At 38.2% G+C, this 27,088-nt stretch overlaps 1 protein-coding gene across 1 annotated transcript in view; it reads left to right on the top strand.

The window, feature by feature from the left end:
- Nucleotides 1-27,088, top strand: part of PDE11A (phosphodiesterase 11A) — a 433,775-nt gene that overhangs the window by 186,573 nt on the left and 220,114 nt on the right. The window contains exon 5 of the mRNA XM_032755287.2: nt 16,755-16,819. Within this exon, the coding sequence (XP_032611178.1) occupies nt 16,755-16,819 (65 nt within the window). The remainder of the gene's footprint in view (nt 1-16,754; nt 16,820-27,088) is intronic.

The following is a 27,088-nucleotide window of genomic DNA, read 5'->3' on the forward strand; positions in this document are numbered from 1 at the left end:
CCTTCAAGATTATTTTTTCTATTGGAGAGAATGACTTGTATCTCTGCCAGAGAAAGGTACAAGTTAACATGTAATTTCACTAAATCTGGAGTCTTTTATCTGTATTAACCAGTGAGAGGAAGGAACTAAGTACGTTTCTTAGATCAGAAATTGGCAATTTTTTCTGTAAATGCCCAGATAGTAAATATTTTAGGGTTTGCAAGTCACATAGTCTCTATTGCAGCTACTCAACTTTGCCCATTATAACACAGAAGCAGTCATAGACAATATATATGAAGAATGAGCATGATTGTGTTGCAATAAAACTTCATTGACAAAAATAGGTAGTAGATCAGATTTGACTAGCAGACAAGGGTTTACAGACCCCTGTTCTAGATAATCCTTTGCCCTCTTATAACATTGAAAAATGAGTACCCAGCTTTTTGCCTTATTTCTGTATTGCCAATGTAAACTTCAGCTGAATCAAAGATTCAATGTTAAAAAATAAAATGCAAAAATACTGGTTAATATGTTTTATTCATTTGGTAGGTAAAGGCTTTTTAGAACAGTCATTCAATTCTGATGAGAATAAGCACTTTCAAACAGCTCTATGATTTTTTCAGCCATCAGATTGGTAAAGCTTAAAAATAATTATAATAACCACTGTGAGTATGGGCATTAGAAAATTGACTTTCTCATTACTGATAGTGGGAACTTAAGTTGAGATAACTTTTATGGTCATCAGTTTGGTAAAATATATTTGGAGATGGAGTCTTGCTCTGTCACCCAGGCTGGAGGCCCAGGCTGGAGTGCAGTGGCGTGATCTCGGCTCACTGCAACCTCCGCCTCCCGGGTTCAAGCAATTCTCTTGCCCCAGCCTCCTGAATAGCCGAAAATATATTTTAACTTGAAAAAGGGATAGCCTTCGCACCCAGCAACTCCTCCTCTTAAAATTTAGAATAACGAAATGGATGGAGATGAGACCAAAATGAGTATATAAGAATACTTACTGCATTCCTATAGTAGTGAAAATGTAAATAATTCAAATATCAATAGAAGTTTATATAATGAAATTCTATGTAGTGTTTTAAAACAATGATATATGACTATATTCATAGGAACAATGTCTTTGATATAATTTTAGGTGAATAATAAAGGGGAGAAACAACATATATAAAAAGAAGCTGTTTTTATCAAAACATGGGTACATAAATGAGATTACATTTTCACAACTATTAAATTGATGGAGCTTTAAATTTTCTCCTTTTGAGTCATATTTTCTTGTATCTTCTCTTCCAGGAGGAGTCATGAGTTTATCATCTCATGGAAGGAAAGGGCAGGTAGTCAACCTGCAAGAGAACAAACTTAAAAGTCAGGGTGTCAGGAGAGAGGATTTGCTAAATGGATTTATCTTAACTTTTAGCAATTAAAGACCAATCTGGACCCAGGACAAGACATGCAGACTCCATAATCCACAAAAGAAGGACTCATAACTCCATACCACAAGTCATCACTCCACTTCCACCCCATATAAGGTTGGGAGGGCTGCTTAATTCAGTAGAAATTAGATAAGATGAAGTATTTAATAAAAGGCTGAGTGAGGTTACTTGCCTTCAGCCATCTTGGGCAGAGCACAATGTTCACCAAAATAAGTCATGTATACTGGCTTGAAACAGTAAGAGCAGGTGCCTGGGCAGGCTCAGGGATGTTTCTTGAGTCCTCCTTGCTGCCATAGATTGGCAGAAGGTGTGGCCAGGGTGAGTGCAACAAGGAAAGTTGCAGACAAGTCATCCTGGAAACAAGGCTGTTGATGCATCAGGATAAATGGGAACATGAATGGCAAGTCACCCTGCAGCTGCTTATCTTGGCCAGCTGAAGAGATTTAAAGGCTAATTCATTACACAAAAATATCTATGTCATATTGGACTTTACAGTAAGCATAGGAGACTTCTCACCAGGCAGAAGCTGAAATGGCTGCTCAGAGCAGTGTTGGTGAGAAAACACTCAAAGACAATAAACTGAAATTCAAATGCAGCCACCCTAAATCATTCCCCTGACTTCACCCTCCCCATCCATTATTCATTTAAACATTAACACACAACAAAGAGCCACTAGCATGGGGCTCATGCAAAGATACTATAAGAAAAGAAGTAGGAAGGGATGTGAAAACAAAAGCCAAGTGAAAAACACACACCAGAAAAATGCTTAAAGTTTTCTGTGAAATGAAATAAAAAATAATAAGATCTCTCAGGAAAAATAAAGTTGTTCAAGAAAGAGATACAAAAGCTTAAGGAATAAATGATAAGCAGTATAAAAGATAAGAAACTGGGTTGGTAGAACTTGGAAAAAAGTAGAAGAAAAATATGTAGCTGCACAGAAAGGAATACTACATTAAAAGCAAGAAGAAATAATACTTCTAAAATACTTTTAGGGACACAAATAATAAAATTGAAAATAAAATGGAAAATAATAAAGCATTAAAAAAGGAGAATGATAAAAATGGAATGAGAATAACAGAGGTCCAAACTAAGTATTCTGGGCAACTCTAAAGAGAACATGGCAAATGGAACAGGAAAAAAAAACAATCAAAATTATAACACTAGGACATTTTACTGAAATAAAGGCAATCTTGGATTTACAGACTGAAGGAACACACCATTTCAGGCAAAATTGATACCGACTGCTTAGCACTGAAACACATTTGGTGTTAATAGACTCCAAAGATATTGAAAAAAGCATATGGGCATTTACACACAAAAAAATTAAAGCACCTATTGCAGGAAAATTCATTCTGATGTTAGACTTCCTAGTTGCAGTCTCCTGTGCTGGAGGACAATGGGCAATATCTACAAAGTCCTCAGGGAAAGAAAATGTGACCCTATAATTTTAAATCCAAAATTTAAAGCCAAACTCATAGGCAATTACACAAGTCGCAGAGAGATATTTTCAAATATGCAAAGAAGAGCACAGCAAATGTAGTTCTAAGAAGCCCTTCCTGAAAAATATGAGAGTGAAATCTAGCCAAGCAGGTGATGAGTGGGGAAGTTGGGATAAGTCAGATGGGTACTGAGTATTGAACGTATTTAAATATCGAAGTAAGGCTAAAAAACAGTGGAGTATATACTTGTAGATACAAATGTAAACCTTATATTGTAAACCATAACAATGGTGCTGGTTCCCCATGTTCTCCAAGTTCCACAGGTGCAACAGGTGGGTGTGGGCCTGCACATGCACTGGGTCATATTACAGAAGAGGTCATATTACAACACTGTGCTTGGGAAATATATCCCTTTTCTGTGGAGTGGTATCAAGCCTGATGTTTGTCTGTGGAAAGATGTTACTTCATCTCACAGGTTTGCTCACTGCAAATACAATCCTGAGAAATGAACTAGAGCCTTGCAGTCCTGACATGCATGGCTTGGTTTTGTGGATGGCCTCTCTCAACAGGTATATTTGTGGAATATTTTAATTTTAATGTGTCAAATTTATTAATTTCCCTTTTTGATTTTTGCTTTAAGGGTTTTGTTATAAAAATCTTTATCTACCTTTAGCTATAATGGCATTATTGTATATCTTTTTACATCCATTTGGTATGCATGGTCTTTTTTATCCATCTAGAATTTGTTTTTGTGTGGAGTATAAAGCGGTGTGTGTATAACCAATTGTCTTAGAACTGTTTTGTCTCCACTTTGTAATGGCACTTCAAAATTATAGTGTTTCCATATATACGTGGGTCTGTTTCTGAGCTCACAATTTTGTCCTGCTGGTCTATTTGTTTATTTCTGCACCAGTATCTATCTGAATTTTTGTAATTTTGTAATGCATTTTGGTATCTGGTAGGCCAAGTCCTCAGTGTTGTTCCCCTTTAAAATTGGCTTGCTTATTCTTGACCTGTCATTCTTCCATAAAATTTTAATAGCAGCTTAGCAATTTCCATGAAAACTCTGTACAGATTTTGATTGAAATTGATCTAATTTATGGATCAATTTGGGTGACTCCTGCAAGTAACAGAGTATTCAAGGGCAAGTGGCTTTCACACTGAGAGCATTGATTAACTTACATGACTAGAAGTCTCCAGGAGGTGGTTCTGGGGATGACGCAGCAACCAAATTATGTGATCAGGGACCCAGGCTCTGTCCATTGCCCTCTGCTTGTCTCAGTGGTTGGCCATCACCAGCTGGCTTTTCCCTTTATAGTGCACCAGGCAGCACGTCCACACATAACTGTGTCCAGGAGAAGAAAGGGAAGCTTCTTTTCACATCCCTCTCTTTTCTCTCAGGGAGCAAAGTCCTTTTTGTTTGTTTGCTTGTTTGTTTGTTTGTTTGTTTGAGACAGGGTTTCACTCTGTCACCTAGGCTGGAGTGTAGTGGCACCATCACAGCTCACTGCAGCCTTGACCTCCCAGGCTCAAGTGATCCTCCCACCTCAGCCTCTCAAGTAGCTAGGACTTCAGGTGCACACCACCACATCCAGCTAATTTTTGTAGAAATGAGGTTCCACTAGTTGCCAAAGCTGGGCTTGAACCACTGTGCTCAAGCAATCCTTCCACTTTGGCCTCCCAAAGTGTTGGGATTACAAGAGTGAGCCACCGCACCCAGCTGAGGAAAATCATTTTTTTTTTTTTTAAGGGCTTGTCCAGCTGACGTTTCCTAAGACCCCGTTAATCAAGAATGAAATGTTGTCCAAGTCATCTATATTCTTGATACTTTTCTATTCTTCATCTATCAATCTCTGATTACAGGTGTGTTCAAATTTTTAGCTTAACAGATTCTTCAATATTTTTTGTCCAATTATGTAGGTTGTTGATTTAGTTGTTTGTATTAATTACGTGTTTTTGAATTTGGGATTGCAGCTGATTTTGATGGGAGAGTGTTTTTGTTTGTTTGCTTATGTCATTGCTTGCTTTCTTTCTCTCTTGCCCTCTTTCCTACCTGTCTAATAGTTTGCCCAGCTCCCTGACCCCTAATCAAGAACCAAGACTTATTCTGGTGGCTCAGATTTCCTGCTATGTAGTAATATTACACCAAGCTAGAAGCAGCTTGGTTCAGTTTCTTGGGGTGAAGCTGGGTCACCTGTTCCCCACGCCCTAGCAGGAGCTGAAATTCCAACCATCATTGCCAGCCTGTTTCTGGACTTGGAGTTCAGCAGGCCTTCATGTCTTCAGGCTTGTGACTTTAGAGATCTTTTCCCTCCTTTCCCTTCTCCTCCCTACCCCTCTCCTTTTCTTCTCTCTTCCTTTCAATCTCTAAATGTCTTTCTGATTTCCTCTGTGTTTTATCAGTCTTTGCTCTGTTTTCGGAAGAGATCAGATGTGTAAAAGCATGAACTTATAGCACCATCTCTACTGGCATTCTGTATACTACTTTTATAATTAGAAAACCAAACAGTATCATTTCAGGGAAATAAAAGTTTCTCCCTCCAAAAATAAGTTTTATTTCTATTTTATTAGAATAATTCCTGAAAACAAAAGTTCTATGTGTATTTTGTGATTCTAATACTTAAAAAAAAACTGCTTATTGCAAATTTATATTTTATGGCCTTTATATTTAAAGGGAATAAGGGAGAAAATTAATTCTGGTTGTAGAAGCTTTGATTCACCAAGATCTTAACTCTGTGTTAGAAACTGCATTCATGGTCTTTAAGCTAGGCACTTGGGTGTAAACTGTTCGGTTTACTGAATGGATGCCAAAAATTGAAATGAGGAATGCCGTTCTAGCCCCTTCTCCTGACGAAATTAATATTTTGCCCCCTTTTGCTTCTCTTAAGTGTTTCAGTCCATTGATTTTAAGTAATTTTGTCAATGGCATTTTCCATTAGACTGGGAAGAAAGAAAGATTGCTGCATAGCTGGCTGCTGCTGTTAACATTAGGAACTATTTAGCTCCTTGAACTGAATATTCCCTGCTTACTGTTATTCCATCCTATGAACTTGTCTAAGCAATTCCTATCACTGCTTAGTTCTTTCCAGCTCATGCATTTACTATTATTTCTATTTATTTTTGTGTGTAGTCAAGGAAAGTGAATGTAGACATTTTAATCTTATGTCCTAAGGCACTGTCTCAAGTCCTGGTTTTTACAAGTGTTCTCTTCTCATGTATCATCCTGATGGCTGGGAGCTATTTCATTGTTAAGAACTCTATGGAGTACTTTCTAACTAAGCTTATAAATACCTGGCTAGTGTCTGGAGTTTCTTTACAAAACTGTGAAGCATAAGCTAGCTAGGCACACTTGTTTTCTTATATCCTTCTTAGCTCCTTGGTCCTTACGTAAATATACCTACAATTAAGCCAGTGAACTAGATGGTCTTCCTGAATCCTACACTCAAGGGAAAGAGATGGGGCGAGCATCCTCCAATTGTTCTAGGGCAGTCCGTAATTCAGTGCCCTCCTTCTCAAGTGAATTGTAAAAATTGCCTCAGCCTTTCCTTTCTATATCACTTACTTTCCATTTCCCTACCTTTCCTTCTTTGATTTTCCTTCTCCCTATAAAGAAGCCCACTTAAATTCAGTTTGATTTTTGCTCCAAGTGTTTTTCTGGTATGCAAAGTGGAGAGTATTAAAAAAATCCTCTGATGATTACCCAAACTATTATTGTTATATACACAGTCATCCCTCAGTATCTGTGGGGTATTGCTTCCAGGACAGCACATGGATACCAAAATCTATGCACACTCAAGTCCCGCAGTCAGCCCTGCAGAACCCACAGATATGAAAAGTCAGCCTTCTGTATCTGCAGGTTTCACATTGCCCTGAATGCTGTATTTTCGACCTGCATTTGGTTGTGGATGCAGAACCCATGGATAAAGATGGCCAATTATATTAACTGAAAAAATGTGCATATATACTACTATATATATATATACACACACACACACTCACATCATTAATGTATCATATTACTTGTTCATACATATTAACTCATTTTATTAATAACTGTATCTCAATATAGTAAATCAACTCACATCATTAATCATTTATATGTTAAATAAACATACATATGCATATATATATATAATCTCCAACTACTGAACCCCTAACCCCACTGTCCATCTCCAATACATCCCATCCCAAATCTTCTCCACCTCTGATATTTCCTATTTAGCCAATAGAATCATCACCATTTAGTAAGTAACTCAAGCTAAAAACCATAGAGTAGTTTCTAAGTCATTCTCACTATTCTACATTCACTTGTGTCTATGATCTGTTGCTTCTACCTTGGAACATCATTTCTAGCCCTTCCTTCTCACTCTTTCTACCACCTTCTTCACTCTGTCTTTACTGATTTCTTGCTAGGACATTTTTCTCCTGACTCATTTCTTGCTTGCAAACAGGGCACTCTTCTTTTCAATCAATTACTGCTTCTTTTTAAACATGCACTGGCCTCTCCTATGATTCAAAACATTGGTAATTGTCTATTGCTTGTATAATAAAGCTCACACTACCCAACATTCAAGGTCCATCACTTCTGCTTCTAACTTAACTTGCAGTTCTCCTTTTTGGTCCTCAGCCTTGCTCTATCCTTTTCTTCACCTCTACCCCACCTCCCCATGGGAGCCTAAGCATATACTAGCCTATTAGCAAATACTAGCCTATAAGCACAAATGATACATATCTTTGTGCAAATACTCCCAGTGAAAGACAAAATGCCCAGACAATGAAGATCATTTCATCTGGCTATTGCAATAGGGAGAATGCTCATTAATGGTGAATATCTCAAAGAAAAAGAAAAGCACTTGGGGTTTCACAGAAACGTATAGACAAGGGAGTTACCTACATCATTCATGAGCCTTACAGGAGTCATGAGGAAGGATGGAGAAATGTCTTATTTTGAAATGTGCTAGGGCAGAGTGGTCTGTTGAGGATAGCCAATTCTGGAACAGTGGTAGGGAGATTTCTTTATCATTACTATTTTGGGGGAGCACAGAGCTCAGGTAAAGTTCAACATTGTCAACTTTTAACTGGCTACTCTCTGGAACCTCTCCACTCCCCAACTACCTATGGTTGATCTTTTCGTCTTCACCTCAGTGCACTTGAGGGCTGATCTTTGCTTACCACACCACTTGGGCTCTCTTGTCCACTGGCTGCCAGTTGGGTTTGACAAATAGAAAGTATGAGCAGAAGATTTAAGGGCCAGAGGAGTGAAAGACATTGGGTGTAGTTATTTTCCTTATTCCTTCTTTATCAGTTCTAGGGGTGGCTAGATCTTTCCATGGCTTCTCTTCACATGGATATCAAAATCACCTCCAGGATTTCAAAATCACCCTTCCCTTCTCCCCTCCCTCCCTCTTGTGCAACCTCAGACCTAGCAGTGTTAACTGCTTTCCAAAGTTGCTAGTCCCTGGGTGCCTCACGATTCCTTATTGGGTTCTTTTCACCCAGCCACACTTTTATAGCTTGCCCCTTTATTGAATTATGTTCAGTTAAGCTCTTTTGAGAGTTCTGTATTTTCTCCCAGAACGAATTCATTTGTTCCCTCAGCCTGGGAAACTTCCCCACTTGTCAGCCTAGAGGATTCCTGCTTGTCACACAGTTCACATGAAGACTTCCTTAACACCTTCCTCTGTGCACTGGTAGCATTTTGGACATACATTGTGGTGAAACATTTGTGAACTGTTTCCTCCTCTCTACTGTGTTGTGAGTTTCTCAAGGATAGGATATGACTTGTGCCCCTTGGTGTTTACAGAGCCTATAGCAGTGCTTGGTGCACTAAGTATTTGATAAATGCTGACCGCATGAATAAATGATTAGAGTAAATTGGCATAAGTGAGAGATTTATTAAGAAGCATAGTAAGAGATGATTGTTTGAGTCATTCTTTTTCTTTCTTTTTTTTTTTTTTTTTTTTTTGAGACAGAGTCTTGCTCTGTCACTTAGGCTGGAGTGCAGTGGCGCATCTCGGCTCACTGCAGCCTCCACTTCCCAGATTCAAGCGATTCTCCTGCCTCAGCCTGCTGAGTAGCTGGGATTACAGGTGCGTGCCACCATGCGAGGCTAATTTTTGTATTTTTAGTAGAGATGGGGTTTCACCATGTTGGTCATGCTGGTCTCGAACTCCTGATCTCAGTTATCTATCCACCTTGACTTCCCAAAGTGCTGGCATTACAGGTGTGAGCCACCACACTTGGCCTATTTAATTCGTTCTTTTGCCATTTTGAGTAGTCCTCTTATAGAAAAATAGAGATTCAGAAAATTAGAAAACAAAAATCATGATTACTTAGTAAATAATTTTTATTTTGGTGCCAGGAATATCTATTTGAGCATAGATTTTATTTTTTTAACTTGTTTTTAAATTAAAAGAACAGAGAGAAGCCAGACCAACTAGCACTTGATAAATATCCAAATCAAAAAACTTCTGTCCATGGAGCTTTTCGAAAGAACAAGCAGGGAGATGTTTTGTTTACTTCACTTGGCGGGTACACTCCCTTCCCCAGGGTGCAATAATCAGGGCTGATCAGCAGTAAAGGGAGCTTGAAACCAGTTGTTTAGTATCATTGATCTAGAAACCACTTCTGATATTTCCCTTATAAGATTCTCTTTTTTACCTAATGCTAAATGATGAGTTAATGGGTGCAGCACACCAACATGGCACATGGATACATATGTAACAAACCTGCACATTGTGCACATGTACCCTAAAACTTAAAGTATAACAATAATAATAATAAAAATTTTATTCTGTAATAGATCATGGCATTTGACATCTTTTATATCCCTTATGTCCCTATAGGAATAAGGAAACGACAGATACAGATGGGGAGAAAATATGCAGTAGAAAAACAAATAATCCAATTAGAAAATGGGCAAATGATAAGAAGATATAAAAGGACATTTCACTAAAGAGAGATGGCCAATAACACACTAAAAGATGTCAAATACCATTAGCTATTACTGAATAAAAAATTAAATCACAATGAAATGTCATTATATATCTATTTGAATGGCTAAAATAGAAAAAAATACTCATAACCATGTGACTTGTGCCTATAATCCCAGCTATTCCAGAGGCTGAGGCACGAGAATCACTTGAACCCGGGAGGTGGAGGTTGCAGTGAGCTGAGATCATGCCACCACACTCCACCCTGGGTGACAGAGTAAGATGCTGTCTAAAAATTAAAAAAATAAAATAAAAAAAAACTAAAAAATAAAATAAAATTTTGACCCTTAAAAAAAAAAGATTCTCTTTTTTACTTAGTGTGTGTATATTAATTTATTTAATCCATGTTCATTTAGTAAATGTATAATAAAATCAAAGTTGGATTTAGATAGTAAACTTTTAAAATTAATAAAACTAAGAATTATATAATTGATCCAAGTCAGGAATAAAGCAAAATTCTATTCTATTTTATTTATGCCTTCACCTATTTGGTATTGGTCATAATTTCTGCAGTGTCATTCTATACATCCCATTAAATTATATCCAAATATTTAAGCTGTTTTTGCTGTTTTATTTTTTAACCCAAGTATCTGACTATAAACAATTTTCTATTTGAATGCATTATATTTTCAATTCTTTTTTAAAATATAAGTTGTCTGATGCTTTGAGGAGCAGCCAATGGCCTGCCTGCCTAGAATTTGCTATTCAAAGACGCTTGTGAGCGTGAAAGTGGGCACTGTTAATAATTGTCCCTGGACAACAGGCTTAATTGGAGTGGAACTGTCCCCTGCCAACTGGGGATATATCCTCAAGTAGATCTCTTACCACTTACCCTGGTGCCTAAAATTTCTATAATTGCAGTATTGTTTCAAATTAAAAGATTATGACTCCAAGAATCCTCCTTCTGAATATAGCTATATTACATGGGAATATGAATACATTAACCTATCATTAGCCATTAACAATTTAGCGAAAATAACTGATCTGGCCTAGAAATGGCTCTACACCAGAGAAGTTGGCAAACTTTTAAAAATAAAGGTCTGTCTACTAAATATTTTAGGCTTTTTGGCCTGTATGATCTCAATTGCAACTATTCACTCTACTGTTATAGTAGAAAGCAGGCACAGATAATACTTAAATTAATGAGTATGGCTTTGTTACAATGAAACTTTATTAATAAAAACAGGTGGTAGGCCAGATATGGCCCATGGGCCATCCTTTGCCCACTCCTGCTTTTGAGGACTGAGAGGCTGGCAGATGAGTTTACATCTCCAGAATTATGTTACTTCTCAACTGTTCATCTTGCTGCCCTCATCATGGACTGATGCCACGTGTATATTGCCTTGCCAAATAATCTGATGACTCAGGGTCAGTTTGGCTGTGAATCTAACTTCAGAGGTCAATGCACTTTAAATTTTTCTTCTTTAAAATGTTGCAGTAGTTGTGGTTCTCCTGAGAAAAAGAACCAATAGGAGACTAGATAGATAGATAGATAGATGGATAGATAATATATAGAGATAAAGAGATTTATTCTAGGAGTTGGTTCACATAATTATGGAAGCTAAGAAGACCCACAGTCTACTGTCTGCAAGCTAGAGAACCAGGAAAGCTGGTGATGTAATTCAGTCTGAGTTTAAAGACCAGAGAATCAGGAGTCCCAGTGTCTGAGGACAGGGGAAAAATGGATGTCCTAGCTCAAACAAAGAGAGTACATTTGCCCTTCCTCTTCCTTTCTATCTGAGCCCTCAGTGGATTGGACAATGCCCACCCACGTTGCTCAGGACAATCTTCTTTACTCATTTTATTGATTTGAATGCTAATCTCTTCCAGAAACACTTCACAGACCACCCAGAAATAATGCTTTGCCAGCTATCTGGGCACCCCTTAGCTCAGTCAAGTTGACACATACCAATTAACCATCACAAATGTTAAGTCTTAAAAGGTTAGAGACCTTATTTATTATTTCTTTGGTATCTCCCTATACTATCCAGTACTTTATAGACACTGGATAATCAATATTTAACCAAAGATCAGTAAACATCAGTATCTTCATTTTTCTTCTAAAGACACTAGTGAAGATTAGTATCTTCGTTTTTCTTCTAAAGACACAGGAACCTAAGAATTATGATATAAGTGTAAAGTTAGGGAACATAGTCTACAATACTTCCCTCACTCCTGACACCATTTATGAGTTTTGGAGTTCCCAAGACCATGCTCAGTTTCCATAATTTGCTAGAAGGGCTCAAAGAACTCAGTGAAAGCTGTTACACTCACAGTTACAGTTTACTACAGGAAATCATACAGATTAACATTAGCATGGGGCAGAGTCTAGGAAAATTCCACATGTGGACTCTGCTTATGGAGTCATGGATAGTGTCAATGTCTCCTGGCTATCATGTGTGACAAGATGCATGAAATTTTGCCAACCAGGGCCTGAGCCTTAGTGTCTAGAGTCTTTATTGGGGCTTGATCACAAAAATGGGGTTAGCCTGCCCATGCGGCTGACCTCTGACTCCCTCCAGTGGTCAACTGATACCATGTGTCCCAAAGCTCCCACCCAAATCATATTGTTGGTGTGGCTCGAAGCCCCCACTGTTGCTCTTTGCACATTAATCAGGCATTCCAAGGATTTAGAGATTACCTGTCAGGAGCCAAGGACAAAGGCCAGACCTCTCTTTAGGGAAGGTTCAGTTCTTTCCTACATACAAGGTCAATCGTGGTTCGTGAATACAGTGTCTGACTTTGATCATGGCACTATAAGCCATTTTACTGGAGGACACAGCTAATGCATTCTATGGAATGCTGAAGTTGAATGATACATAGTCCTTAACTTTCCCCTTATACATTAAAAATGAATTTAGAAAACAAAACAAATAAAAGTTTTGTCCCTGTTTTTCTTTTCAGCTTGTAATTTATGTTGGAGTAAGATGTTCTAACATTTTAGAAAGAAGTGTTTTTTCCTTTTAGTAGTTTTTCCAACTTCTTTTACAAGAGTTCAAACATCTTGTCATTTCATTAAGAGACATGTATATATCTTATCCATTCTCTGTAGATCTATAGGTTCTATGGCTTTAAAACGCCACTATTTCCTATTATTTCCTATTCCATTTCTTATATCCCTCAGTTGCTATTCCTCTGATGGAAAAAATATTTTTAAAAGATCTTTATTTTCTCTCATTCTCTGGACATTTCTCATTGTTTTCTTAAGGTGTGAAACCAGAAGTGCACTTATTTTTTCCAGGGAGCACTAGTTTTGAGGAGCCAGGGCAAATTAAGCTCCCTACCATAAAGCAAGCTCCATAACTGCAGAGATTTTATTTTCTTTTACTTTCACATTTGTAATTCCATTGTGTACTACACTGCTTGACACAGAAGACAGTACATATTTGTCGTATCGAAAGATAATTTTCAAAAAGTTAAAAACTTAACTCTTGCAGAAATCTAAAGCAAGCATGTATCAAAGATTTGTTTAACTCATTAAAAAGAGAAACCGCAGGGTGGCAAAGTTGGTTCTAAAACAGGCACTGAAAGAATGCCAGCGTAAGATTGCTAGATTAGCTTTTTAAAATGGTTACTACCAGTCAATACAGTTGTAACCATTGAGTTTTTCTTTTCTCCTGCACAGAAATCATTTGCATCTTTACTTGGATAAAATTTATTTGTATTGCTATCAGATTTACAGAAATTAACATCTACTCTTACCACACTGTAAATTATTCTAATCAATAGTAAGAAGTAGGCCAAATGAAGCATTCTTAGTAATATTGGAGAATTTAATCTCATTTATCAGATCAGGAATTAAAAAAATGTCCTGCTTAATTTTCAAATGCAGAAACAATTAACAGTTTATTGATAATTTGATTAATCTTATACCAAGCCAAGTGTTTTACTTCAAGTTACTTTTTAGTCTGTGTTTACTCAAATTTGGGCATATAGGAGGTACTCAATAAATATTTGTAGAATTAGTAAATAAAAGTAGAGTTTATTCTGGTTTTGAAGGAGTCATGTCCAAATAATTTGCTGCTGCAACAACACTTCCTCTTGCTTATTAAAGCAGTGAGAAGTGGGATCACTGGAGCTGTGGAATCAGAACATGGTTCAAATCTCAGCTCTGCAATTTTCTGCTTGCATGGCTCCCATCAAACCACTTAACCCCCTAAGCCTTAATTTGCTGTCAATAAAATGAGGATAAAATCTACCTTCTGGGATGTTGTAAGCATTGATACATACGTAAAGGATTGTTTATAATGTGTGCAAAATCCCTCATTTGCAGGAAAATGACCTCTATGTGGTTTGGCTCCCTTTCAGCATAGTGGCCTCAGGGTAGTTGCACTTCTTGCATGGTGACCGAGGGCTCCAAGCATACATATTTCATCAGGCAAGGCAGAAGCTGTGTTGCGTTTTACAACAACCTTGGAAGGCATGTAGCATCTCTTCCATATGCTCTATTTGTTGAAGCTTTCAGAAGCCCACCGGATTTAAGGAGAGAGGACGTAGATCCTACCACTTGGTAGGAAAGTGGCAGGGTTACATGGAAGAGAAGAATATGGGATAGGAGATTTTGTTGTGACCATCTTTGGAAAATAAAATCTGCCACAATGAGTGATTCTGTAGAGGCTTAATTCATATTACAATATGAAATGAAATATGTTCTATAGTTGTCAAGGGCATTTCCTTGCAGTCGAGCGATTGTCATTGCCCTACATTCATTTAGTCACACACAATTTTCTTTGTGATAAGCCTTTCTTTTCTATTTTTTCCCTAATGTTGCATTTGCCTAGCTTGAGTTCATTACCTCACTGATAAAGCTGTTTTAATATTTAATCTATTCCTAGTTTCCAAATCATTTTCTCAGGTGCCCATCAATTCCTTGTAAGTGGTTAATTTAAAAAGCCTTTGAAGCATGACTCCATATGGCTAAGGAAAATCTAAATGTCAACCTTGGAAGCATTCTATGACATTCAGATGGACTCTTTTCACTATAGGGGCTTGTTTTTCTATCATGTGGTATATCTGGTCAAAAGAGGGTATTGGGGCTCAGAAAAGGATACTTCAAAGCATGGTGCCTTGGCATACTGAGCACGTTGATCTAAAGGAAATTAAAAGGCCTTAGAACTGAGTCCCCTCAGAGCCAAGAACTTTCTAACCTTTTCTTGTTCCTCCTCACAAGTACAAGATGGAACTCTTTTCCATCCCCTCCCTGAAATTGTATTAACCAGAGAATATTATTCGCATATCACAGGAAGGAAGACTGAGGAATGTCCCCATGCCCAGACAGACTTTCCATCTGTTCTTCTGAGGGCACTCTGAGAGATTACCCGGGAGACTTTATCTGCATAATAAGATAACCTTTGGCCAGGTGCGGTGGCTCGTGCCTGTAATCCCAGCCCTTTGGGAAGCCAAGGCTGGTGGCTCATCTGGGGTGAGGAATTCAAGACTAGCCTGGTCAACGTGGTGAAACCCTGTCTCTACTAAAAATGCAAAAATTAGCTGGGTGTGATAACACGCCCCTGTAATCCCAGCGACTTGGGAGGCTGAGGTGGGAGAATCACTCGAACCCAGGAGGTGGAGTCTGCAATGAGCCGAGATCGGGCCACTGCACTCCAGCCTGTGTGACAGAGTGAGAACCTGTCCAAAAAAAAAAAAAAAAAAAAAGATAACCTTTGTTCACAGTGAAGTTCCACCCCTTACCTTCCTGCTACCTCCTCCAGAGAGCTCAGAGAAACTTTGTCCCTGGTCATTGTCTGTTCTTTGGGCTCATTTAATTCCTTTGAAATTTTTTTCTAACCCTCAAAATTGCCTACATCCCCCACCCATCTCCCCTATAAAGAGGATGCTATTTAAGCTTCAACCGTCTGGCCCTCCTTTGAGTCTCATATTTTATATGGCTTCTGTGCTTCTGCACATTAGTAAATTTGTGTGCTTGTTCTCCTGTTAATCTGTCTATTGTCAGTTTATTTCAGCAAACCTCCTGAGGGTAGAAGGAAAGGTTTCCGTCCACCCCTACAAGGGCCAGAAATAGTGCCTTTCTCACTCAACATTTGTAGTGTTGAAAGAACTAGCACTCTAGCATCAGAGAGAATTCCTTTCTGCCAGTTGCCTTATTTAATTGTGTGAAACTGAGTACGTCTTTTTAAAAATTGGGGGTTAGTTTCCTCATCTATAGACTGAGTATAAAATTCTCTACTTTAGATTTATAATAAAGAAATAATCAAAAAAGCTTCTGCTGTAGGGCCTGGTTTACAGTGTAAACTCAATATTAGCTAATAATAAGAAAAACTACATTGACATTTTCTGTTCCCATAAATTCCCCCTCGACATAAACCTTGGTCAACTCTCACACTGGTATGCTAGTTTCACTGGAGAGGTGAGAGAGGAAGCGTCCACACAAGAATGATTGTTGAATAAGGTGGCTTCCTCTTCTTTACCCTTTAGGTGGTGGTAACACAAAGCTCACCTGAGAACAATGATGAGCCAAGCTTAATGATGAGCTAACTCCAGGAGCCTGGGGTTGACAGAGGGCATCTTCTTTGAGGGGTGTTCTGTCCCTACTTGGGTCTCTATTGCTGTTGATTGGGTTGTTAAAAGAACAGTTTTCTTTTTAAGTATTCAAATGAGATTTTCCTTTACCCGACCTCCATAGCTCATTGTACACCTAATTGTAAAAATATGTACATGTTTAGTGAAATGTATTGAAACTTTGACAATGTATGCTTTGTAAGAAGTAAGATACAAGATGTAGGATGAGATTCTCCTCTTCTACTCTCTCGGGATTTCTCCACTTAAAAATCTCTCTTTAATCTCCAAGTATTATAATCATTATAAAGATGAAAATGTTTATTACATTATTTTAAACTGCAATAAAGCTTTAATTGATCTGGATTTATTATCTTTCTATGCAACAGGTGGTGAAATTTACCAAATCCTTTGAATTGATGTCCCCAAAGTGCAGTGCTGATGCTGAGAACAGGTAGGGCTTGTGGGGTTCATGTGTCTTTTGATGTTCTTTTGTCCTTTGTGTTAGCAGCATTGCCTAATTCTTAGAAGATAGTAGTTCTTTATATTAGCAAGTACAACCAAATATCGTGACTCTTCTGTATTTCAGGGCTTAAATTAAAACTGTATCTTAAAAATAATTGCATATATGGCCGGGCACGGTGGCTCATGCCTATAATCCCAGCACTTTGGGAGGCTGAGGCAGGCGAATCACAAGGTCAGGAGATCGAGACCATCCTGGCTAACACAGTGAAACCCTGTCTCTACTAAAAAATACAAAAAAAAAAAATTAGCCAGGCATAGTGGCGGGCGCCTGTGGTCCCAACTACTTGGGAGGCTGAGGCAGGAGAATGGAGTGAACCCGGGAGGCGGAGCTTGCAGTGAGCCGAGATTGCGCCACTGCACTCCAGCCTGGGCAACAGAGCGAGACTCTGCCTCTAAAAAATAAAATAAAAATGAATAAATAAATAAATACATAAATAAATGCATATACATCTAGCTTGCAATCAGTTTTTAGGGCCAACTTTTAGTACTTGTAATAGGATTAAAATGTTGCCTTTAGCTTTATTTCTCTTTTCCCTAAATCTTGTAAATTTTTGTTTGTTTGTTTGTTTTGTTTTTTAACGTGGAGTCTCGCTCTGTTGCCCAGGCTAGAGTGCAGCAGTGCAGTCCTGGCTCACTGCAGCCTCTGCCTCCCAGGTTCAAGCAATTCTCCTGCCTCAGCCACCTGAGTAGCTGGCATTACTGGGGCGTGCCACCACACCTGGCTAATTTTTGTATTTTTAGTAGAGACAGGGTTCCACCATGATGGCCAGGCTGGTCTCAAACTCCTGACCTCAAGTGATCTGCCCGTCTTGGCCTCCCAAAGTGCTGGCATTACAGGTGTGAACCACTGTGCCCGGCCGCCTTGTAATGTTTTGAAATAAATCTTAAGATATTCTGCTGACTCCTGAACTTTGAATCCAAGTTATTTAGGGAAGTTAATATGGAATAGTACTGGAGCCAACCTGTTTTCGCTAGGCCAACAGTTTTAGTTTCTTTTCACATCACGTTTGACTAAATCTTCCAATAAAAAAAGTAAAATTTTAGATATATCTTAGCTGTACAGACAGCCTAATTTTTTGCTTGATTTTTGCTCTTTGTTTCTCTTCCTCCCTCCTGTTTGTCCATACTTGGCCAATAATATCCCCTTGGAAAAAAGACTGAGAGAGTTTCCAGTAATTCACTTCTTGTTCTCATTGGCATCTTTGAGGCTATAACAGGGTAGAAGTGAAGATTGCAAGCAATCAGTGAATTTCTCTTAGCTTTTTACTGCCTTGAATAATAGCTGTGTTGCTACAAAAATTCTCTTTAGTTGCCTCTAGAGGAAGGGTTAAAAAAGAGTGAAATTACCAAAGTGCAGACATGGAGAAAGAATCATAAAGCACTCAGGGCAGTATGATGATGAGGACAATGATGATGATATTGATACTAAAATATGAGCAACCTCTATTATTTGACTGTTACGTGTTCCATGTAGTATGCTAAATGATTTATAAGCATTTAATCCCCCAAACAATCTTTTGAAGTAGCCATTCCCCCCATGTTATAAAGAAGAAAACCAAGGTTCATCAAGTTTAAGTAACTTGTTTGAGGCCCTGCAACCAGTAAGTGGTAGCCACCAAGGACAAGGTCACCTAGATAAGACTCTCGCAACCTTTGAACTTTGATTCCGTAGCCACACATCATTTAAAATCTGGTTGTTGATCTCATCTAGTGAATACCTGTCAGGTTAATGTTCCGAAATCTAATGGGTCAATCAGAATCAGACTTAGAAAATTTAGTAGAAACTAAATTTTCAGAACACACACTGAGAGATTCTGATTCAGTACTTCAGAAGTGAAGTCCTAAAGGTCTGTATGTTCTAAAGGCCCTCTGGGTAATTACCTATTTCAAGATGTAATACTCAAAAGTAATTTGATTTTTATATCTATTATTGCCTTTAAATTCAGGAAATAGAAACCAGTAAATAAAAATAAAAAGTAAATTACTTTTTATCAAGTGCATGAAGTTTAAAAGGGGCCTTTGCTACATACTATATAACTCCATTTACAGGACATTCTTAAAACATCAAAATTATAGGAAGAGAAAGTAAATCAGTTCATTTCCAGGGACAGGAGATGGAGAGAGGGGTTGACTTCAAAGGGGTAGAGGGTTGTGATGGAACCACGCTGTATCTTGCTTGCAGTGGTGATTATATGACTGTATTTGTCAAAACTTGGAGAAATCTACCTTAAAAAGGGTGAATTTTACTGACTGTTAATAATACCTTAAAATGGAAATTGAAATGGGAAAAAGAGGTCTTTGGTAAGAGGTTTTATATTCATAAAAATGTATTTATGTTCACATCTATATTTAATGCCAGCTAATCTATACCTAACCAAGATATTTAGCATAGAAAGTTACTAGTAGTATACTCAGCAATTTTCCTAAATAGAATGTTATAAAACAGCATGAAATACAATAGAAAAATATCTATTCATGCTGATACCTTTAGCTATTCATGACCTCATATTAATTATATCTCCCATATATGAGAGGGGAAAGCTTTATGTAGTTATTAAAACACAACCTTTGAAGTCCTAATGCTTCAATATTGTTATTTTTTATACTGCTGAACATGTTCTCATGGTCACTTCAGAGTTAAATACTTCTTTTTTTATTATTTTTAATCCTGAGAGAACTTCCATGCCAAAATGAAATGACCCAAGACCTAGACTGCTCTTGGCAAACTTTCTGATAATAAAAGACAGAAAGAAAGGTCAGGTTTTTTCTTTAAAGAGACATTTGAAAAGTGCCTTTGAACTTTGACATTATGAGATAGTCCTATTCATCATTCTATTTATGGCTTTTAAATTAATGTAGAATGTTCATTTATCTCAGAAGATCTTTCCATCATTGTCCAGTAATTCTCCTCATGTAGATCTGAGTTCCTTCAGTCATTTATTGGAAGTTAAAGGAACCAAGACAAGTGACTCCAGAATTTACTTCACCAGTGACACGGAAGGGACATCAAAATGGCCTATGAGTCTAAAAATCACAGCTTGATCTCACAGTCTGATCTTTCCTTTAACCTTTCATCATTTAACATCTTCACTATAGATGATGTCTATTAGATACTTTAGTCCTCTGAACATCAGTCAGAGTTATAATAGTGTAGTTTTTAGAAGACAATTTCTATGGCTCCTCGTAACAATGTTTCAGGGTACTATTTCAATTCTGATGAACCCTGGTTTGAGGCTTGCTGATTTTTATAGATAGTCCTTGAAGCTATTTTTAAATAAAAACCAGTTTTGCTGACTCATCACTTCTGCTTAGTGTCTTTCACAGCTTTGTCATAGCTAGTGTCCTGTTGGTCTCTATGCAATGAGTACCAGTCAATTCAAGAGCTGGAAATGATTTGATCCATCTCCCTCCATGAAGTGTGCTCCTCTTCCAGGGTATCATTGGCAACACCTCTAGTGACAGGATTCTCACTATGTCATGATGGACTTCTTGCATTTATAAGGGGTTCTAGTAGTTAGGCATTTTATGTTGAATTATATTCCTATAACTTCCATCTGTTTATTCTAAATTTATTCCTTGGAGGCAGTTATTCCTTCCTTCAACAGTCATATATTGAGTACCTACTCTGTGCTGAGTCCTCTGCTAGGTGATAGGGCTACAGAGATTTTTTAAAAATTAAAAGCTGTCTCTGTCCTCAAGGATCTCAAGGGCAATGAACAGTGGTGGGAGTGGGTTAAAAATATAATACAAACATAACCAGATTTCACCAGGCCTCCAGACTATGGCTTTAAATAAACACAGTCACATTAATATTATAATTTATATATTTGGCTGCTTAACCATTTCTCCTATGTAGTGTAGCATAAGAACCCTAGTCCCTTGTAAAAGCCATTCTTGAAGTATTCCTGGAGTTTCTAAGATTTCTTTTTTTAGAGACAGGGTCTCACTCTGTTGCCCAGGCAAGAGTGCAGTGGTGCAATCATAGTTCACTGTAATCCTTGAACTCCTGGGCTTAAGCAGTCCTCCCATCTCAACCTCCCAATTAGCTAGCACTACAAGTGCATGCCACCACACCTGGCTAATTTTAAAATTATTTTGTAGAGACAGGGGTCTCACTGTGTTGCCCAGGCTGGTCTCAAATTCCTGGCCTCAAGGGATCTTCCTGCTTTGGCCTCCCAAAAATGCTGACGTGAGCCACCATGCCAAGCCTAAGATTTTAATAATAATAATAATAATTTATTACTGACTCATCATTTCTTCCAAGTGACCACTCATTAATCCTCTCCCTCTGGCCATGACAGAGCAGCGTCCTATGATGTGGGCTTCCTTGCCCACTCCGGAATTCCCATGGGCATAACTGCACTCCTCACCAGTGCTGTGCCACAGCTCCCCAGCACTACCTTAGGTGCACTGTTGACCTTCATGAACCTGGGGAAGGCTGGGTAATTTGTGCAGAAATGGGAAGAAGGCTCACTTTCTCTCCCAGGTGTCATAGTCTGTTGCCTAGCCCCTAAACAGCCCCGAGTGTACCCCATTTTTTACAGACCTTTTAATTCCTAAAACTTTTGTTAGATGTTAACCCACAGAGATCCAAGTGCATGTAGGGAGAGGGATGCACAAAAGAAAAGGTGGAGGACAGAGTGTTGAGTAGCCTGAATGTTAAACCTTTTATGTGGACGTTTTTCCTTTTTTAAACACCGTATTTTCTCCAAGTTCCCTGGTCATGAGTATTGATGGTTCCTGTCCTTTAGTGAACCAGTACACTCAAGGCAGGATGAGATAATCTGGTATATTTTAGAACAATGAGGAATTAGAACTAAAAGAGATTCTATTTCCAGAATGAATACTTTTTCACTAACTGGGAGAATACAGGTATTTGCTTCATGAACATATGGGAAGAAAAGGAGCCAGGTCTTAAGCTCAGTTAAAAACAACAGAAACAACATGACACTATTTTTGAGTTTTACTATGTGCTAAGTACTGTACATGAATTATCCCGTTTTTTCCTATGTTACAGATAAGAGTTAAGAAATATGTCCAAGGTAACACAGTAAGTTACAGAGGCAATATTTGAAACCCAGTTAGCCTGGCCCTGGCACTAATCTTCTCAGCCATTACGTTTATTACTTGCAAGTAGATTACCAGGAAAATTCAGTAGAATTGCTGAAAGAGCACAATGCGTGGCACATAGTAGTTGCTCAATGATTTTAAGGCACTTTTTCTCACACTTAACATGTTGAAAGTCAGGATGGTATCTTACTACCAGTGATGTCTTAGTGACAGTTGGTGATACAGCTATTGCCTGTGCATGTACAAACTTGGTCAGAGCTGTTTGTGTTATCTCTTCAATTGTGTATCGTACGTTGTTGGTACTACATAGATTGGACTTAAATGCTGGTTAATATGTGTGTCCAATGAGATTACAGTATGGTCTGGCATTGAAATGAAAAGTTATTGTTTTGCAGAAAAACATAGAAATAAGAAGTGGAGTGTAAATTTGATATTAGTGATGAAAATATTTGTTTTTGGAAAACTGGTCCCATTTCTGTATGTTCTTTCAAAGCAACAATGAAGGAAGAAACTCCCAAGAAGATGAAGTGGTGCTATATTTGGTTACTGAAATACATCTACACGAGTCACCTAACACATGTCAAGTTATGCAACTGAAGGCAGGAGAAATTGCCAAAGCTCTCATAATAAGTGAAAGAAATTTCAAAACAAGAAGAGGCTGATATAATTAAACTCGTGCATGATGCAGGACTGTTATTAAGGTGTGGAACATCAATTTGTCAAAAACTTTCAATTGATTGGAAACTGCTTAACATCCAGTGACATGTAATTCATTTAGGAAAAACTAGGAATTTAGTCAAATAGGAAATGCTGAGAAAACCTCAGTGTCCTTTGACATACCTGCCAGTGCCAAGAGTGCTAAAACAATTAACACTGAGAACATAGATGACAAAATGTACAGCATTTCAATGTGATGTCATGCATGATGTCAGGTGGTCAAAACTTGTCACCATATTTCATTTTGAACAATATCAAACTAAGTGTGGGAGGCAGAATGTTGGCCCCCAAGATCCTCACCACTTGTCATATATTCACTTTACATTACAAGCCAAAGAGATTACAGAGATAATTAAGATTACTAATCAATTGATGTTAAAATAGGAAGATTATTCTGGATTATCTAGGTGAGTCTGATGTAATCACGTGAACCCTTAAAACAGAGCCTTCTCCCAGTTGAGGACACAAAAGGAAGCTGAAGAGGCGCAACAGAAGGGAAAAGTCGGAGACATGTTATGCACGAGCAGGATTCAACAAATGTTGCTGGTTTAAATATAGACGGGGCCAAATGTCAAGGAAACCTGGACCTCAGTCATACAATTGCAAGGAGTTGAATTCTGCCAACAACCTGAATGAGCTCCATTCTTCCCCAGAGCCTTCAGAAAGGAATACAGACAGCTCTGTCAGTTCCTTGATTTTGGTCTTGTAAGATCCTGAGCAGCAAATCCAGCACGTCATGATGAACTTGTGACTTCCAGCCCTCTGAGATAATAAATAGGTGTTTTAAGCTGCTATATGTATAGTAATTTGTTATGCAGAAATGGGAAATGAATGCAATTTTATTGTGTGAGTTTGAACCCATTCTCATATGAAAATGAGATTGAACTCAATGCTGTTGTCTTATGTGTGTGCATTCATGCATGCATGCACATACACACACATAGAGATGAATGACAGGCGAGCTGATGAATGAGTGGTGTACAGCCATGTGGAAAGAAGGCCAGGAGTCTTACTTAACCTTCAAAGTGATGTTAGCTGTTGGTGCATTTTTAGACATGTATCTGCACAGTGAAAAAATTTCTAGTGGCAAGACTGGACATTAGCAACCCTTAAAATTGCAGCCAACAAACCAAGGAAAGATCACTTTAGGAAGGAATATGAGTTTGGTTTTATCTAAAAACCCTCCAATGGCATCTTCTACTAAGTTCAATAAGTGACGGCATCAAAACTTACAAGAGAGTGTCAGCAGCTTGGAAGAAATTTCTGGAGATGATAGCAGAGCACTTTTAAAGATACATGCTGCATCATTAATATCCTGATGGCTTAGAGGATAAGATCTGTGAACACTGATGACTCTGAATTGAGAATTGATTCAGAAGAGTGACACCCTTTACTTTCCCTTGTGTATAATCAACTTGTACAGTTTTACATTTCCCTTCAAGAATGGTATATGATAGAATTTATATCGAATCTGAAATATCTTTTAAAATAAGATTAAAATATTTTAAGTGATAATGCATTGCCTCATAGCATTTTTTTCTTTTAGTGGGCTGACAACAGTCCATCTTACAATCGATGCTCTCATAGATTCAATGACATAATATGACCCTAGAACCGCTTTGTTTTTCCTGTGGCTTTTCCACCCCTTAGCTCATCTACATTTCCCCCAGAGAGTACGTATAACTTTGAGAAGCACCTAAGAGAGTTTAGAGTTTCTTTAAATTTTAAGATTAGACAGCCCTGTGACTTTTCTCAACATTAGTTTTCTGCATTGCATTTTTTAGGTTAGAAGAGTGAATCTTCTGTTTCAATGCCTTATTGACTTTTATTTTCTTTTCCTTTACACATCTGTGTGGAATCTAGTTTTGCAAAACAGATTACCCCTTTTAGCAATGGTTTGCAACCATTCCTGACTTCTCTGTGACTCTTCCTTTAGATTTCCAGCCACCATGGCCCACATCCTATCATTCTTTTAAGGAGAATTGACTTCCACGAGACGTAGCTCTAGTGAGACAAACCACTGGATGAGCTCTATAGTTAGTCCAAGGATCTCTTAGCAAGACTCCCAGAGATGTCTGGGTTACCATGCTTTGTCTTTGTCCAGCAGCAATGATACATTCAGGAATAAACTTGGAATAGACTGTATTAGCCTGGAGAGACCAAGTATGATGAGTGAGGATTTTGTTTATTCCTGAGTGTACTTTGATTGTACCCTGCAATCATATTGCAATTTTTTTTTTTTTTGAGACAGAGTCTCGCTCTGTTGCCCAGGCTGGAGTGCAGTGGGGTGATCTCGGCTCACTGCAACCTCTGCCTCCTGAGTTTAAGTGATTCTCCTGCCTCAGCCTGCCGAGTAGCTAGGACTACAGGCCCACCACCACACCCAGCTAATTTTTGTATTTTTAGTAGAGATGGGGTTTCGCCATTTTGGCCAGGATGATCTCAATCTCTTGACCTCGTGATCCGCCCACCTTGGCCTCCTAAAGTGCTGGGATCACAGGCGTGAGCCACCGCACCCAGCCCATATTGCACATTTTATAACTCTGAGATGTACCTGGGTTACATGAGGTGATCTCCAGTACCTAATCAGATTATGAATATGATTCTGGGCCTGGAGGAGCACCTCCATGCACCAGAAGGTTTTATGTGACTCACTCCACTTGGACATTGTCACTCAAAAGCATGCAACCCTGGTGACGCTTTTGGGAATCAGAAATTCTGTTCCTACTTTAAAGAATGTTACTGAAAGTCTTTATGTAAATTCTGACTGTGCCAACTTTATTGTGTATCCCTTAGATCATGACTTTCAAACCTTTTCTAATGCAATCCATGACAAAAATATCCAAACCTAGGTGTGTATATAAATATACACACAGGTATACACACACATATCTAAGACAAATATTTTATGAAACTATACTTACCTTTACTATGCATCTATATTCTTATCCTTTTAAGGAAAGAAAAACAAAACTAAAACATCTGCTGTTATGACCCACAAAATTGATTTCATGATTTACACTTTGCAGTGACCCACAGTGTGAAAAACACTGCTTTAGATTTACAGGCCTTGTCTGATTTGCCCATGCAGTGTTTGTGGCCTCAATCAGTACCTATATTGGTTATTATGAAATACCATAATTGTAAGAAACTGGTATTTCCCAAGCATTTCAAGAACTTCTTCACTCAAATACATATTATCCTTCGAATTAGGCACCTTGGAGAGTAGTTTGTTTGTGTAAGTCTTTTACACATCTGTTTAGTACAAGTGAATACAATATATCCCTGGAATCCCAGAGACACATGCAGACACATTCAGTCCTACCAAGGCCTTTCAGCTACATTCCTCAAGTCTTGTACTGTATTCCTTCTTAGACATACATTCATGAGTCACTTCTGCTCTCCAAAGAACATATGCCAATATTAGATGAGCAAAAGGTTTTTCAGGAGAAACAAATGTGAAAGCTAAAGAGAGCAGGATCAGCAGTAGATGGGGAGAGCATTTGACCACAGTGCTCTGTGGAAGAAGAGAGACAAGTAAGGAGTGAATATAAAGAGTCTTTGGTCACAGTGTGGTTTGGAAAAAATCACTGCCTGGCCAATGGGAAGTCCCGAGCAGAATTTGCCAGTTGGAGAAATCATGCTTCCATGGGAGTGACCCAGTTCCTGCCCTCATCACGCTCAGTCATTGACGGGGAACAGCTCCAGGGGAGGCTTGGACCCAGAGGCGTGGAGATGGAGGTGTCAATCAGCTATACATCCTGATGAGGTTCTCCTAAAGGGAGATGTGAATGGGGCATCTCCATGGCCACAGCACTTGATGCGCTACTCAATAAGTATCACTTGATTTATTCAACTATCGAAAACAATTTTTATTATTCTTACTTGGCAGCATAATTATCATCTTTATGCTAATTATTCTTATCTTTAAGTTTTTCTTTCTTGAAATGTAATTCATATACCACAAAATCAACATTTTAAGGTGTTCAATTCAGTGGTTTTTAGTATATTCACAAGGTTGTTCAACCATACCACTGTCTGCTTCCAGAACATTTTCATCACCCCATAAAAGAAACTCTACCCATTAGCAGCCACTCCCCTCTCTTCCCTCCTCCCAGGCCCTAGCAACTGCTAATCTACTTTCTGCCTCAATGGATTTGTCTATTTTGGACATTTCTTATAAACGGAATTATATAATATGTGACCATTTGTGTTTGGTCTCTTTTACTTAACAAACTTAAATAGTGTGTTTTCACTATTCATTCGTGTTGTACATGCACTTTATTCCTTCATTCTTTTTTATGGATGAATAATATTCCATTGTTTGGATATATCATATTTTTCTTATTCATCAGTTGATGATGTTGTTTCTACTTTTTTGGCTATTAAGAATAATGCTGCTGAGAACATT

Source organism: Hylobates moloch, unplaced genomic scaffold (genome assembly GCF_009828535.3).
Source record: "Hylobates moloch isolate HMO894 unplaced genomic scaffold, HMol_V3 SCAFFOLD_1, whole genome shotgun sequence".
NCBI lineage: Eukaryota > Metazoa > Chordata > Mammalia > Primates > Hylobatidae > Hylobates > Hylobates moloch.